Raw genomic sequence first — 17059 nt, forward strand, 5'->3', positions numbered from 1 at the left:
TAAATGTGGCAAGATTACTGTCTATGGGCAAGATCTGCGCACTCGTCTGCGGAAATAAAGCGTCAGCTGGTGTGTCACATGATCGCCGTCATGTGATTTGCATTTTGCATACAGTGGAACGACCTGTTCAAGTAGCTAGTCATCACCAGCAATAGACAAATCTCAAGACAGTGTGTCTTGAGTGTCTGATGTTCACGGTCACTCACTCAGTCCCACACTCACCATGGCTTGGACAAAATATCAGCTCTTTCTCGCCGGTCTGATGCTCACCACAGGCTCTATTAACACACTATCCGCAAAGTAAGTAACGTTAGCACGCACGCGCTAGATGGTGATTGTTTACATGTTATTTCTGCTTACTTTTATTAGTTGCCCCACATCTTTTACTCTATTAATAGAGCAGACAAGGATGTTTTCTCATCGTCTTTCACAAAACTGTACATCGTGTCCTCATTGTTTGTGAATACATGTAATTGTATTGTCTAAATTAATTTTAAATGAATGTTAACACAAACAAGTTTAAAGAAAGATGAACCTTTTTGATTGAACTTTTTAGTAACATTGTATGAATTCAACATTCACCTATAAAGTTGAAAATGGCACTTTTTGGAACAAGATGATTACATGACTCGCGTGCAGTAATGATCCGCTGTTTCGTGACATGTTGATGCTGCAAAATCAGCAATTCTGCCACCAAAACACTTGTGACTATTAGTCAATAGTGCAACCGCAGCATTAAATAACTTGCAGTCGGATTTAAGTTGTCAAGAACGAAGCTGTCTGCCACAAATACTGTTAAGTAACTTGATACAGCTTTGTGTCTAAAACAGATGCTTGATGTTTCCAGGCAGACGATATTTGATACAGTTTCGCTCCATTTCTGCTGAAAAACTGACACTGATGGTGTTGATGCATCTGGGTTTTACAGTTTCTAAAATAGTCTTGCTAAATCAGTTTAACCGAATTGTTAAATCTAGTCTTTTCTTTGTCGTGAGGTCATGAATGAATTGTCATTTCATGGTTGTAAAAGTGATTTAGTGTATCATGTGCATAGTTACTTATTAAACTTACAGTGACTGGCAGGTGAAAGATAGATGTGTGGTATGGAAATGCTCATTATTACTAATAATCATAATTATAAATTATAACATTATACCAAATTAAGTGAAAGAGGCTTCTAGCATTCATATTTTTAAAAGGCAGGTTAAGACATATTTTTAAAGTTGCTTATTGGTATATTGATATTGTGTGAAATTGTGAAAGTTTGTCTTTATTTTACCTTGTGAACCTTTTATAGTTGCTTTTGAGTATTTTTAATTTTATATTGTGTGAAATTGTATTGCCGATATTTGTTTTTATGCTTGTGAAGCACTTTGAGCTGCATTTCATGTATGAAAAATGTTTATTATTATTATTAAAAAAATATAACAGGTTTCCTAAACAAGCTGCATTTCCACCATTGTTTGGACAAACAGATCCAAAATCTTAGCCATTGTTGAGCTAATGTTTGCCATAAGTGCCTTATTTATAGTTATACTGCATATTAAGTTAGGGAATTTTAATATGGAAAAACGACACTCATCATCACCTTTAATGAGATGAATCTGTTAATCGTCTAGATGGGCTGATATGTTCTCTGCACCTGGATGTTATGGTACCCAAGATCATACCTTCTCCCACCCTTTTGTACAGGTAATGAAATTCAATTACCCTCACTAAGATGCACGACACGCTATTCACATCAACATTCCCCTTAGAGCACATTTTTTCAGTAGATCAGCAGAGAACTGAAGTATTATCTTATGTTTTAACAGAGTGAGAACTGGTTTCGACTCTATTTCCTTTTCTTCGTAGAACTTTTCCCCTTCTCTGTCTCTTTTCCTGCATGCACCCTAATAATACATGACTACTTCCTTCATCGCACCTCTCCTCCTCTCACCCTTCCAGGCTGTGGGAATGTTTTTGGGAGAGCTGTCCTGCCTGGTGGTGTTCCACATTCTCCTTTGCTATGATCGGCGCAAACCCGAGCCCACCATGGAACCAGGCCAGAGTTTCAACCCCCTTCTTTTCCTCCCCCCTGCCCTTTGTGACATGTTGGGAACGTCCATCATGTATATTGGTGAGTGTCAATAGTCTTTTTACTTCAATTTGAGTTGGACAGTGTGCAGAGATCTACTTTAAAACTATATAAGTAAGTTTATTTATATTATCTAAAAACATCCATTTAGTTTTAAGAAGATTTCCTTCCTCTTTCTTCATATCTCTAGCACTGAACATGACCAGCGCCTCCAGTTTCCAGATGCTGCGAGGAGCTGTGATCATCTTCACCGGACTGCTGTCTGTAGCGTTCTTAGGACGGCGTCTGCAGCCCAGCCAGTGGATTGGGATCCTAGTCACCATCCTTGGTCTGGTGGTGGTTGGACTTTCTGACTTTCTAAACGGCCATGGGAATGACTCCCATAAGCTCAGTGAGGTTATCACAGGTAATTCTAGTGCTGCCAAATGCTTTTAATCATACAGAATGATGTACTTTGTCTTTGTCTACAAGTCGGAAAATCCTCTCATGAGCTGTTTATCAGGATATTTTCCTTTTACCTGATTGTATCTTGCATCTTTAGATGATTGTATTGTATCACTGATTATCCATTGGTTTTGTTATATAGGGGACCTTTTGATCATCATGGCACAGATTATTGTTTCAGTCCAGATGGTCTTGGAGGAGAAGTTTGTTTACAAGCACAATGTGCATCCACTGAAGGCTGTTGGGACTGAAGGTAAAGATTTATTCATTTTTAATCAATTCCCATATATAGCTGATGACTAGTTTGAGCAAAGTATTTTGATGCTACTTAATACTAATGTTGTCATAATGCTTATAGTCTCACTTCATCCAATACAGTTCAAAGGTTTGGGTTCAGGAAGATTAAAAAAAAAAAAAAAAAGTTATAGAAAGAAATAAAAAATACAGTAATATTGTGACATTTTATTACAATTTAAAAATAACTGTTTTCTATCAGTTACGATCATGTGTCTTCAGCCTTACATGATCCTTCAGAAATCATACTAATATGCTAATGTAGTGCTCAAGAAACATTTATGATCCTTGTTGAAAATAGTTATAGTAGGATTTTTTTGATGAGTAGAATGTTTAAAATAACAGCATTTTTAAAAATGCTGTAAAAGTTTTTGTAAAAGTTTTTACTGTCATTTGATCAAATCAACTTGTCCTTGCTGGAAAAAGCTAACTGTTAAGAATGATTACATCAGCAATAAAAGGTAGTAAAGATAAAAGAAGCTATGTTGATCATACAACCAAATGTTTTCAATACCAAATGTGTTGCTGGACCCTATTTAGGGGAGCTTGAGACCTCTGTCTTTCATCTTAAAGCCCCCCTAAAAGTCTGTGATTAACTTATCTGTCAGCACCCTTACAGATGAGTAATATTATTTGACTTTCAGTCCTCCCCTTTCCTTTGAAATCAGGAAAAATGCAATCCAATATGCCTTTGTTACTAATGAACATCTACTGACAAACAGATGCATTTTTAATGTTTATTTAAAAAAAAGTTGTCAGTTAAGCAAGACTTACTTCTTTCCAAGTGTCTTAGTTGTCTTCTCTCTGTGTGTTTCTCAGGTTTTTTTGGATTTGTCATCCTCTCTCTCCTCCTCATCCCGATGTTCTACATCCATGTGGGCAGTTTTGCAGATAACCCACGGCAGGTCCTTGAAGACGCCCTGGACGCCTTCTGTCAGATTGGCCATAAACCTCTCATTATCCTGGCACTGCTGGGGAACACTGTGAGCATCGCCTTCTTTAACTTCGCTGGCATCAGCGTCACCAAAGAGATAAGTGCCACCACTCGCATGGTGCTGGACAGTCTGCGTACTCTAGTCATCTGGGCGGTGAGTCTGGCGCTGGGTTGGGAGAAATTTCAGGGCCTACAGATTCTGGGCTTCATCATCCTACTCGTGGGTACAGCGCTGTACAATGGACTCCACAAACCCTTGATGGACAAACTGCCCTGCTGCCCTAGAGAGCAGAGAGCAGAGGAGGGAGACACTCCTGAAAGAGAGAGACTGCTTGGTGGAGGAAAAGCCACCCAGGAGAGCTAATTTTGGACGCTGAACAAAATGCTGTCCACAAAGAATTTTCTTAGTTTTAACAGTTGTTTCCATTTTAAGAGAGAATCACATTTTAGTGTTGTTTTAGAAGTCTGAATCAATATTTGAGAACCATATTGCTTAATTCCACTGTTTGTGGGCATTTCTCAACTAAAAAAAAATAATAAAAAAGGGAAAGTAATGCTTAGATTTTTAAAATGGTTTTGTATGCAGACTATCACTTTATGAAAGGGATGGAAACAAATATTTTTTACATGATTTTAATGCCAAAAATCTTAGAATACTGGTAATATTTTAATGTTTTTAATTCTGTGTTTTATAGGTTTCAAAACAAATTATTGTTTTTTTTTTTTTGTTACATGATGTGCTGTTGTTGGGAGCACATTATTTCTCTAATCATTTTATTTGAGGAATATTATTAATTATCTGTGAAACGGGTATTATGTACTGACAAGAAAATCTTATTTTAGTCCATGGTAGTTTCTTGGTTAAAAAAGAAAAAGAAAAAAAAGAAAAGTAGCTCTCAGCAAGGTTTTTTCATAGTGAGGTGCAAGGAACCATAATCTCAAAAACAGTGTCATTTTGACTAAATGTATAAAGCATTGATATCTTCTGTGTTCCATTTGATTGACTGCAGTTCCCTCTGCATGAATGTATAAATTCCCTCTCACATTATTGTAAGAAACATTTTTTACGTTGTGGATCCATCTGTTTGTGGTACGTGAAATTAACATGAAGAGGACAGACCTGTTTCACTCAGTGACTTGGAAATGACATTAGATCAATTACATCTACTGCATGTGTAACCAACCTATTGCCAGTTTCTGGGAACATTAAAAAAAACTAATATTGATCTACTAAATGGGTTAATGCTACAATGAAAATGCTGTATGAAACCAAGATTGTGATAATTTTGTCATTTTTAATGGACATTTTTCACTTACATATATGTACACTATTCCACAACATATTTTTAGTGTGTGAGCACAATATCCCAATGCAAAGTTTAAAACAATGCCTATCAATACAAATGATTGCAGAAACGGTAACACTTTAAAATAAAGTGTCATTAGTTAATACATTAATGAGCAATACAGTTGTTACAGTATGTAATGTATTAACCTTTGTTAATGTTAGTTAATATGAAATACAACTGTTCATTGTTCGTGTTAGCTCAGGTTCATTAAATAATACTAACAGATGCAACTTATGATTTAAATAATGTATTAGTAAATGTTGAAATTAATATTAATTAAAATTAATAAATGCATACGTATTTTTTAACTGTTAGTTCATGTTAACTCATGTAACTATATATATATATAATGTGTGTGTGTGTGTGTGTGTGTGTGTGTGTGTGTGTTTGTTTTTATGTGTTATTGTTCTAAACGATGTTTGGGATCAAACCCAATCTACCAGATGTGACGTCACATCGGTACGCTCGCGCTCAGTCATCGAGCGGGCACTGCTGAGAGAAGTGAAGCAGAAAACGTGAACTTCAGTCGTTATTTTGTGTTTTTAAACGTTATGGGATTATTATGTCTAACATTTCACATCATCATGGTCTATAGAACAAAAGAAGATGTTCTGAGGTCTAGGGAAACATCTTGGTCCGCTGCTGCATACAGGGGTAATGTAACGTTACACACCGGGTTACCTGAATGAGCGCGTGCTTAGCGAGCTAGTCCGCAGTATTAACGGGATTACAGCTGTCACAACATTGTGTTGCCAATGTGTAACCTGGCAACCGTATGTTCAATAATAGCTGTATGTTGAGGCGCAGATGTACAGTTTGGCTAATTAGCTAGCGCGGTACCGTTTCATTGCGCTGTTTTGTACAGTGATTTGGCTCTGGCTGATGCTTTAGCTTTAGCTAGCCTTGTCCTACGTCTCCTTCTATTATCACTGGATGCGGTAAGGACAGAGAAAGACTCAACCAACATCTACAAGACAGCGGCAGATTTCAACGTTGCTTGTGGATGTTAGCATAAGCTAAAATGCTCACAATTCATTAACACATCCAGCTAATAAAGACACGTATCAGGCCAGCTGCAGCCACCCTTAAGATGATCCTTATTAAAACAGTAACGTTACTGCATGCAAACTCATCCATCAGTTCTGACTGGTGGGGGAAACATTATAGTATTGATTGTTAAGTACAGATTTAATGGCTAAATCCTCAGTAAAAGCCTTTTAATAGAATTGTGTCAATTATAATGTTATATTTTAAACTACAGTGAACATTTTTGTTGTTGTTTTTTTCTTCAAATTTGTATATTACATTTTTAAACGTACACATCAATTTAGTCATACTTATGATATGATAACAAAAAAAAAAAACCACACTTGCCAATGCCTTACAGAACAGTTTTGTGTGGGGTGGGACTTGACTATTTACATATATTTTGCATTTGGCCTGTGACAAATCAAATCACTTTATTGTCACTACACCATATGACTAGTGGAACAATAGAAAGTAGTGGGTGACGTTTAAGGCCTATATTAATTCACCATTCACCAACACTGCAGGCAATTATTGACAGTATAATACTATGCATAGTTAATATAATATATTAAGCTTTGAAAGCTTCAGTGATTTATGTTTTTTTAAATTAATTTTCAAGTGTATTAATAATTTAGCACCCGAGCCACTTAGTAAATTTATTCAAATACAAAACAGCAAAAGAGTTACCAGAAGCATCACAAATCATAACTGTAAAATACCATACTGTAGGACAAGCTTCGCACAGACAGCCTTTTCTGTTAAGAGCTCTAGACTCTAGAATTCGTTACCATTTGACATTAAGGTCATATCTGACTTGAAAAAAGTTCGCTTTCAGGATTAAGTTGTGGCTAAAGGCAAACCAAAAATGTAACCATTTTTAACCATTGTTATTTTTCTGGTTGTGTGTGTGTTTGAAGAAATGTGAATGTTTTCTATTTGTATGTATCTATTTATAATGTACTTAGACATGCCCAACCAGGGACAGGAGTTGAAAATTAGCATTAGCTACAAACTCTATATGCTGCGCATCAGTTACAGGCTTTGTATTGTGACTATGTTTGACTGTATGGTCCCTGTTAAATAAAAAAAAAAAAAAAAAATAGTATACATGCATAATATACAAAAAATAATACATATTATTATTCAAGATAATGCACATTATCTACAAGTCTTAGGATGGTAAATAAGTTGTAGAATGTTTCTCAATATGCATTTAGGCTCTTAAAGTCTTGCCGATTTTATTCTTGTTTCAGGCCTACAGTAAGCCTGTTCCTCAAGGATTTGACTGTATTTAGCTCCATCAGTTTTGCTCTGCACCCTAGCAGTGACAGTCAAAGAACCAGGGCAGCTTCTTTTACAGATCTTGTCTTCTGTTTAAAAGACAACCTTAGGACAGGTCAGATTCATGTAGTTTAGAGTGCCTTTACAGAAGGCCTGCCTAATGGATGCAGCCAATAAAATGCATTTTTCATTATTTTTGTCACCTCTACAGCCATCGTAGGCAAATTAATCTCTCTTATGTCTGCAAACTTCTCTGGAGACTTTAATTTCTGCCTGAACCCTGCAGTTCCAACTGAACGAAGCCTTGATGTTTTTCTGATCTTACTGTGATTTTCAGTGAGGACCCGAGCTCACTGATGTGAGGTGTAGAGCTTCTCTGAGTGTGCTCAGTCCACTCTTGAGCATCAGGATGAGTGGAACAGTGGAGCAGACTGATATCTTGGCTGTCGGGAGCATGGTCCGGGAGCGATGGAGAGTGGTGAGTTCTTTTGAAGGAGCTGTATTTAGGAGGACAAGGCTTCAGGACTATTCAGATACTCACTGTTAGTTCCGTAGAGATGTTCTGATAGCTGTCAGATTCCTTTATGTAAACTTCTGCACAGACAAGGGGATTTTTTCCCTTTTGAGCCCAGTCAAACGATACACTGCAGGTGTGTTGAGCAGTGCTGACATCAGCACGGAAAACTGTACAACATGCTGACAAATAGGCCTAGTCACGAGACACAGCATTTTATTTCATGACAAAATTGTTGTTTTGCTAGGACATTTTATTTCATGCCTGACCAGAACTGTCATGTAACATCTGTACTCCAACACAAGTTTGAAAGCTGTCGACTCAATTATAGAATGAAAAAAGATTTATACGGTACGCTGCCTAAGTTTAGGGTACCTCTTTTCCCTTTTTTGGAAAAAATATATTTTTTATTCAGCAAGGATGCATTCAATTTATCAAAAGTGACAGTAAAGACATTATTTTTTTATTTCAAATAAATGCTGTTCTTTTGAACGTTCTATGCATAAAAGAATTCTGAAAAACAAAATATATCAAATTTTTCACACAAATATTAAGCAGTACAACTGTTTTCAACATTGATAATAAGAAATGTTTCTTGAGCAGCAAATCATCATATTAGAATGAATGCTGAAGGATCATGTGACACTGAAGACTGGAGTAATGATGCTGAAAATACAGCTTTGCCATCACAGGAATAAATTACATTTTTAAATGTATTAAAAAATAGAAAACCTTATAATTAAATGATAATATTTCTCAATGTTACTATATTTCTTATCAAATAAGTGCAGTCTTGGTGAGCAATGAGCATAAGAGCTTTCCAAAAACAATTAAAAATCTTACCAACCACACATTTTTGAACAATAGTGTATTTTGTTTTGTTTGTTTCTGGATTTCTCTGTCATTCATTCCAAGTTTTCCTTTCCTGTTTAGTCAAAGAAGATTGGTGGGGGTGGTTTTGGCGAGATCTATGAAGTCCTGGACCAGGTGAACCAGATCAATGTGGCTCTGAAAGTGGAGTCTGCCCAGCAACCCAAACAGGTCCTGAAGATGGAAGTAGCAGTTTTGAAAAGACTTCAGGGTAAAGATGAAGACAGACGTTTAAGATGAAAGAAACTCTGTGTGCTACAGTGCTACTCTATTATGGGCAAAAACAGTATTACATTTAAAAAAAAACAAGCAAATGGATTTGTATAACATTCTCTATTTTTTTATTTTGAACCATTTTGTAGGTAAAGACCACATTTGTCGTTTTGTTGGCTGTGGACGCAATGACCGCTTCAACTATGTGGTTATGGAGCTTCAGGTAGGGCGTCAGATGATTTATTCTTGTGTCTGAATTGATGGACGTTATCTCACACAAGTCATAGTAACTCAACAACCCTGACTTCAGTCACCTGAAGTGATGTTTGTCCATTGAACTGCAGGGAAGGAACTTGGCAGACCTTAGACGCAACATGAGCCATGGCACATTCAGTGTCTCCACCACACTCAGGCTGGGCCGACAAATCTTGGAAGCCATCGAGAGCATCCACTCTGTGGGCTTTCTGCATAGAGACATCAAACCCGTACGTCTGCTCTCTCACAGATAGTCCTGGGCATAAAAGCACTTTTAATATTGACTATAATTTATTTTGTCTTTTAGATTATATAAACTAATCATCAAACCTTTTCTTTTTCAAATAGTCCAACTTTGCAATGGGCCAACTTTCCAGTACGTGCCGAACCTGTTATATGCTTGATTTTGGGTTGGCACGCCAGTTCACAAACTCATGTCAAGAAGTCCGTCCAGTGAGTAATCCGATATATTTTAAAGCTTATGTTTATGAAACATCACTCTGTCTTTTTAAGGATGCTATTGTCATATATTAGTGTTGCTTAAAGGGATAGTTCACCCCAAAATGAAAATTCAGTTATAATTTTTTCACATTCATGTTGTTCCAAACGTGTATGACTAATACTTATATTACAGACTTCTGAAGTCATAAGAAAGATTTGGATGAGAAATAACCCAAATTTAAGTCAGAATTCAGAGCTCATGAGAGAAGTTGGGATATATGATTTGTGAGTCTTTCGAGTATGATTTCTTTTCTTTTTTTTCAATGAATCAGTTGATCTGGTTCACAAAACTGGTCTAAATAATCCTTTTATGAATCAGAATCATACTCAAACTCTCATAAATAAACCAAAAAGAGGTAGAGGTGGATGTGAAGTTTTGTAAGTGTAGCCTACATTGACTTAAATTTCAATGTCATCATTTTGACCGAATTTTCATCTTTGACTGAACTGAAGCTTCTGAGGTTGTATTTTTAATACTAATTTATTGTGTGTTGTATTGTTTTATTGTTATGTGTGTTTGAATAATTGGGCCGCCTATCTTGGCCAGGACACTCCTGTAAAAGAGATTTTATTCTCAGTGAGGTTCTCTCCTGGTTAAAAAACAAAACAAAAATACTTTACCTGTAATGTGTTTCTATATATTTTCTTATGACTGCACATTCTCTTTATTGTCCAAAGCCACGACTAGTGGCAGGATTCAGAGGGACCGTCCGTTATGCCTCAATTAATGCTCACAAGAATAAGGTAACTCCTCTCTTTTTGCACACATTCTCAAGCCAATGGCAGATGCCGATCAGGTGTCCTTTACACAGCAGGTCATATTACTTGTTCATATTTCACTAAAATGCACATCCTTCATTTTCAAAGGAAATGAGTCGACATGATGACCTCTGGTCATTATTTTATATGCTTGTGGAGTTCATGGTGGGTCAGCTACCCTGGAGGAAAATCAAAGACAAAGTAAGTTCTGCTCAAATTGTAATTTTCCATTGATAAAAGATCTGCTGGTATTCTTAATCCTGCTATCAATATAGGAACAGGTCGGAAATATGAAGGAGACGTACAACCATCGCCTCATGCTCAAGCACCTCCCAAATGAGTTTAACATTTTCCTCGACCATATCTCCAATCTGGACTACTACACTAAACCGGATTATCAGGTCCAGAGCCATTCTTTAGCAGAGATTTTTGTAAGCGTACCCATTCACTAACATACTCATTGTGTTGTAGCTCCTGATGTCAGTCTTTGACAACAGTATGAAAAGCTGCAATGTGGTGGAAAATGACCTGTATGACTGGGAGAGAACGGATTCAGAGGACACGCTTAATGTTGGAACCCTGACAACCACAGCCCAGCAGTTGACCCGCCTCACACCTGCATATTTGGGGTAGATATCCTGCATCAAATAATTCAATGGTGTATTGAGTCTATATATAAACTGAGGTCTACATTGTCAAATGAATTTTTCCTCCTAGCATGGCCAATGCCTCTGTGATCCCGGGTGATCTGCAGCGTGAGAACACAGAGGACGTCCTTCAGGCTGAGCGCCTCAGCGAGGCTGATAATTGCACCCCCATCCCAACACAGCCTGCGCAGGGTGCGGATGTCTGGGAGGATGTGGAGCGTAGTCGCGACCGAAACCTCAACCACGTTCAGCCGCTAATCAGAAAGGTACTATTCAGATGGGAGGACTGCTAATCACTCTGTTACTTACATACCTGTAAACCTGTCGCCTTTTGGTTAAATTTGCCATTCTGTCATTGAAATAAACCTTTCACGTGATCCAAGGGGGGGGGGGGGGGGGGGGGTATATGAATGTATATCTGAAGGGAACTGACTGTCTCAGTGCCATTTTCTTTTCCATTTTCCGCATCTTATGATTGTGGTAACTACTGTATTTCTGCTTTTCTGTATCTCATTTCATTTCATTTGTCAAGACCAATTATATAACATCCATAATCATTTATTAGGCTGGAATGTGAGGTTTATCGTTTTATAAAAACTTTAATTTTTGCCAAAACTTGTATTATTTGAACTTTTACAGTTTACATTTGACATTTTAGGATGTTACCATATTCATTAGAAGAATTCATTAGAAGAATTTAAAGAGTAGGCCTAATGTTACTTATACCCTCCCCATCATCTTTTTCGCCGGTCCAAATAGTATGTATTGAAGTCGGAGGTAGTCATGAGCTTGTTTTTCTGATTCAGGTGGCTAGTGAGGAGGAGCGAAGCAAAGAGGGCAACCAGAGCCCCAACAGTGGCTCCATCCAGGGCTCTCCCAGACGTGTGCGCTCAGAGACCTTGCTCATCGACCGTGTGGCTCCTTTGCTGAGAAGGATACGCCATAGTCAGAGCATGGGGCTAGACAAGAGACTGACTCCCGAACCCAAACCCACCATTGAACGCTTCCTTGAGGCCTAGTCCGTAAACAAAGTCTTCATTAATTTCCTTATAAATGTGAATTTGGTCCCTAGAGACATCATAACCACTTCTCCTTCTTCATCTCATTAGTTTAGGCAAGCAGCGGCCAGGTGTGTCCCAAGACAGGTCTGTCTGTCGGGTCGAGCAGGGCTCTTTGGAGGACGAGGAGGGGGCAGCCAGTAGCGGTTACGTTGCCGTCAACCTCAGCCCCGTCCCTCAAGAGGGTGACTCACAGGAGTGGGTCCTAGTTGAGCTTGAAGGCGCTAGTGGTTCAGCTGGCTCTAAACCAGATGAGGAGGAACGCTCAGGACTCTCGCCACGCTCCTCCAGCCCCCTCGCCCTCCCTCGCACCTGGTCCGACCCCTTGCCTCAGCGTGCTAGCAGCCTGGCCTCAGCAGAATTCCACACCGGTGTCTGCCACACTGGACCTCCATTCGCCAGACTTCCGGGTTTGTCTGGTGTAATAGGCCTGTCTGGATTAAGAAGACTTCCCACAATACAGCCTGCGTCAATGGTCCACCTCAGCAGGTCACATCTTGAGCAGGTAAATATCTCATGCTACATTCTGAGTAGAAGAATTTGCATTCCTAAACAAAAGTCCACATTGTGAGATATCAAGTCACAATTATACAACTGTTAAAAAGTTTGGGGTCAGTAAGATTTGTAATATTTTTGAAAGAAGTGTCTTATGGGGGCGATACGGTGGCTCAGTGGGTAGGCACAGCAAGAAGGTCCCTGGTTCGAGCCAGGAGTCCTCTCTGTGGAGTTTGCATGTTCTCCCTGTGTCAAAGGGTGTTCCGGTTTCCCCCAAAGACATGCAGGTTAGGTGCATTGGATATGCCAAATTGTTGGAGTGCTGGGTTGTGTCAGGAAGGGCATTCGTAAAACCTGTGTCAAATGTGTGTGTGATGTGGAGCCTGCAAATGAGTTGGAATAACAGTAGGATTATGATGATGAAAGAAGTCTCTTACTGTGGGTTCACACCGCCGCCGGCTAGAGCGTCAAAATTCGCTCTGGCCGCCCTGCCAACAACGCTGTAGAAAGGTGGATGCTCTCACGTAGATCGAATGCTTAGTCTTGTAAACTTTATTTAAAGGGACCGCAAAGCAAACAAGCATGTTGTTGATCGGTATTTGTGGAGACTGACCACAAGTAACGTTTAAGTTAACCTCATGAAATCTTTTAAATGTGAAAGAAAGAAATTGATCAATGGAAAGAACTCAATTATAGTTACATGTTTGCTAACGAAATTATTATCATTGTAAAAATCATCTGTGCTGCTTAATATTTTTATTAACATTTTTTTTTAAGATTCTTTGATGAATAGAAAGTTTTATAGAACAGCATTGATTTAAAATAGAAATCTTTTGGAGTATTATAAATGTATTTACTGTCAAAAATCCTAAACCCCCGAACAATAGTGTACCTGTAATGTTAAATATTAAAGACAGGAAATGACAATTCGTTTCCATAATGTTTCATTGTGTAAGGGAAACTGTAGCAGTGTGTAGTGAAAGTTTATGGGTGCATTGCAGTAGTTTCACTGCAACATCGTCTCGGATTTTGGCCAGCAACTTGGATTTACCCATTACTGTATATCAAAAACATCAGATCAAAAGTGAAGCAAGCTCAGAAAATCTCACCAGAGCTCATATTTTGGCCAAGCAAAGGATGGTACATTAAGAAAAAAGCACATTTGTAAGAGTATTATCTCTGCAGGGCTCCATAAATAATGTCTTGTCTCTTAATGCTATTCTTTTCACAGTCATCCAGTGCAGTGCTACAGCCCATTCAGCCTCAGCAGAAGACAGGAGACAACTCTCAGCCTGACAATCCATCAGGCCCTGCGGAAAAAGAGCACGACCACGTGTCAGCTATTTCACCCTCTAAAAGCCCTAAGAAGCCAGATGAAAACATTATCTCTGTCAAGGCCTCTGACAAGGATGTGGAGAGTGACTCGGGCTGTCCTGACGGTGGGACTCCTTCAACCCCTAACCAGGGTGAGACAACTGCACACAGTGTTGATGCAGCCCCGGCATCACCTCGTGAACTCTCCCCCCGAACCAGTCGCATCCCGGTCCGTGACCCGGACTCTCCGACTCGCAGGGGTTTTCCAGCTCCGCTTTCCCCATCTCTGTCGCTGTCATGTGAGCACTTCCCCTCAGCGTTGCTGCGTGACAAGTTCACCTTTCCCACCGGTTCTCGAGGGTCAGACTGGCAGGTGGAGGAGCCGCTCTCTCTGTCTTCCTCTTCTGGACCTCTGTCAGGCAAGAGTAAAATACCAAGACCCATAAGCCCCACACTAGGACCGGATCAGCTGTCTGCTCGATTTATTCCTCGGCCGCCACCAGGCAAACCGCCCCTTCGCACAGGTGGCGAGAACAGGTGAGAGAAGCAAGAATTTCAAAATTAGTATTTTTTTTATAATGTAGCAAGTTAGTAGCTTCCTTGTTTCACTGTATTGAGTTGTCCTCATTGGCTGCACGCAAAAACCACACATGCAATGATACCAGTGTAGTCCATGAAAACTATTATGTGCTGGTTCTTTTTAGATAATCAAAAACATACAGCGTGACCAATGTAGTCCAAGTGATGGTCCAGTTTGATTCCTGAACAAATGACTCGAATATTAGTTTGAATCAGTCTGAAATCTGATATTTAATGTTATTGTCCTTTCAGACGCAGACGCTACCGCATTCGCGCTAGCAGCACCGGTGACACGGACCTCTTGGACAACCTCTCTCAGCTCATGCATGAGCGAGGTGGGATGGGCGTCAGCTCCAGTCGTTACCAGCGCACCACCACCTCCTCTCTGCAGCGCTCGCTAAGCTCCTCCCCTTCCCGTTTCGAGGGGGGTCACAGCCAGTCGCCAAGTAGCTGCTCAGCCTCCCCGCCTCCTCGAATCAGTGACTTAAGAGTAAATCACGGGTCAGGGTTCTGCACCAGAGTCAGAGCAGGAAGTCCTGAGAGCAAAACCACAACCAAAACGGGCAAATAAAGTGAAAAGCTTGTAATCGATGGCGTGAGTTGTCAGTAATTTGACAACCGGTTTCAAAAGTAGCTTTTAACATCACATGATGAAGCCTGGTGAACTGTAGCCTTTTTACAAGTGATGTTTTGATAAGTAAAGTGATAAACGACTGGATATTTGCCGGTTGGTTGTGACTACTTGAAAGCATCATGTTTTTGACATTTTAGGAAAACATGAAATATCAACATGCTGAACTTTCCAGTGACGCTGTGTAACTTTGTCCTAAAAACTTGCCCATTGCTTTTCATCGCAATTATTTTTATTTATTTATTTTACACTATATAGTTTGTGCCATATACTTTTTTGTTACATTTAAATCACCTTTTTCATGTTTTTTTTTGTTGTTGCACATGTCAGATTTTAAACACTTTCTATTTGCCACTATCAGTGAGATTGTTTGAAATGTGAAAACAATGGGGCTGCACTTAGTAACTCATTGTATTCTGTCAAACAGTATGTTTCAAGTTTTGTTGGCACTCCAGATACTCTAACCTTACATTTTCTATCTTTTTTTGTTTGTTTGTTTTTTTAATCATTGGTCAAAGCGTTTAATCTTAAATGCTCATTTCAACCCACAGCCATCTATACAATGTGATATCATTCACGTATAGATACATCTGGTCCAAGCAAGCATGTGTATATATGTATTTCAGGGAATGTATGTACTGTAAACTGTATCATCTATAGAATGTATTTATTTATTTATTGTATGTGGTTACGTACCTGACAATGTAGCTTTATTACTTGCTACTGGGTGAATTCGCCATCACATTAAGGGTCAGCAACCTTGCAATTGCCAAGTATAATCTCTTCCATGCCTGCAATATCATACTAACAGTCCCTGTAAATAGTTATAACATCAGTAAGAAACTTGCCGATATATTGCAGTGAAACACTAGACCCTTAAAGGAACTCTTGATTCAAACACTATAGTCCCATTACCATATTACTTGAATACATCAGCAAGAACAGTATGATAAATTGGCTGCTTATGCCAAGATGCTTCTGTGGATTTTGGGATTGAATTCTCTGTCATGGCATTTATTGAAAGTTGTCTTAAGAGTGAGAGACCCTTGCGGATGTACAAAGAAAGGTATTGTAACTACCGAGTCATTACCACGACTCCATTTTGTGCTGTGCATCTAGAATAGTTGTTCTGTTCTGAATCGTCTGTTTTGTCCTCGGAAAGTACTTTTACTTTAAAAGCATCAGTATAAGCCCACAACTGCGGAATGGAGGATGGTCTATTATCATACGAATTGTACATAATCTGAACTGTATATAGATATAAATATATTAAGAAAAAGAAATTCCACCTCATGCTTCATGTACTGTATTTTGCTAACAAACAAATTTCAATCAGGCAAAAAAGTTACCATGTTGGAATGTATATGTATTCATATTAATGGAATAAATAAGTACTCAAGTACCAAATGCTTGATTTTGTGATGACATTATGCTGTCATTATTTTAATAAACGAAATGCATTGTTTCATAGTTTTAGACAAAGCATACAAAATATTTTGTTGTATTAACACTAGAAATACAGTATGACATCATATAGACTGAAATGTAAGTATTTATTAGTAATAAGCAGGAATCTGATTTTTTATTTTGTGTGTACCATTTAAAACATTTCATCTAACTAAATCAATCATGTTCTATGTAAGTGTTGCATAGTAACAAAAATCCTGTCTGCGATTAACATTTGCAAATCCACTTAAACCTAACCTTTCTTGCAAATCAGATATTCCCACTGCAGACTCATTTAATTGGCGACAGAACAACACTGCATATGAAAGCCCAATTCACAGTCACCAGATTACAGCACGCCACTTCTCC

General features: G+C 38.7%; 2 protein-coding genes across 2 annotated transcripts; both read left to right on the forward strand.

The window, feature by feature from the left end:
• The first annotated feature begins 112 nt into the window (after nt 1–112).
• slc35f6 (solute carrier family 35 member F6) lies at nt 113–4231 on the forward strand. The gene is made up of 6 exons (XM_056259911.1): nt 113–300; nt 1620–1692; nt 1948–2119; nt 2268–2483; nt 2664–2774; nt 3635–4231. The coding sequence occupies exons 1-6, from the start codon at nt 224–226 to the stop codon at nt 4111–4113; spliced, it is 1128 nt and encodes a 375-aa protein (XP_056115886.1). The 5' UTR covers nt 113–223; the 3' UTR covers nt 4114–4231.
• A 1322-nt stretch (nt 4232–5553) lies between these two features.
• ttbk2b (tau tubulin kinase 2b) lies at nt 5554–15513 on the forward strand. The gene is made up of 15 exons (XM_056259913.1): nt 5554–5752; nt 7746–7886; nt 8856–9003; nt 9155–9228; nt 9350–9490; nt 9609–9713; nt 10440–10505; nt 10629–10721; nt 10796–10921; nt 10992–11149; nt 11238–11433; nt 11974–12185; nt 12277–12730; nt 13952–14571; nt 14866–15513. The coding sequence occupies exons 2-15, from the start codon at nt 7818–7820 to the stop codon at nt 15182–15184; spliced, it is 2781 nt and encodes a 926-aa protein (XP_056115888.1). The 5' UTR covers nt 5554–5752; nt 7746–7817; the 3' UTR covers nt 15185–15513.
• The last annotated feature ends 1546 nt before the right edge of the window (nt 15514–17059 follow it).

Source organism: Rhinichthys klamathensis, unplaced genomic scaffold, assembly GCF_029890125.1.
Source record: "Rhinichthys klamathensis goyatoka isolate OS25496 unplaced genomic scaffold, OSU_Roscu_1.1 h1tg000170l_1, whole genome shotgun sequence".
Classification (NCBI taxonomy): domain Eukaryota; kingdom Metazoa; phylum Chordata; class Actinopteri; order Cypriniformes; family Leuciscidae; genus Rhinichthys; species Rhinichthys klamathensis.

Excerpts from the sequence above, each read along its gene's own strand:
- slc35f6 (XM_056259911.1), top strand. The coding sequence starts at position 224 with ATGGCTTGGACAAAATATCAGCTCTTTCTCGCCGGTCTGATGCTCACC. Across the intron at positions 301-1,619 it reads ATTAACACACTATCCGCAAA|ATGGGCTGATATGTTCTCTG; the intron begins GTAAGTAACGTT and ends TTAATCGTCTAG. Across the intron at positions 2,120-2,267 it reads AACGTCCATCATGTATATTG|CACTGAACATGACCAGCGCC; the intron begins GTGAGTGTCAAT and ends TCATATCTCTAG.
- ttbk2b (XM_056259913.1), top strand. The coding sequence starts at position 7,818 with ATGAGTGGAACAGTGGAGCAGACTGATATCTTGGCTGTCGGGAGCATG. Across the intron at positions 9,714-10,439 it reads CATGTCAAGAAGTCCGTCCA|CCACGACTAGTGGCAGGATT; the intron begins GTGAGTAATCCG and ends TATTGTCCAAAG. Across the intron at positions 10,722-10,795 it reads GGAGGAAAATCAAAGACAAA|GAACAGGTCGGAAATATGAA; the intron begins GTAAGTTCTGCT and ends CTATCAATATAG.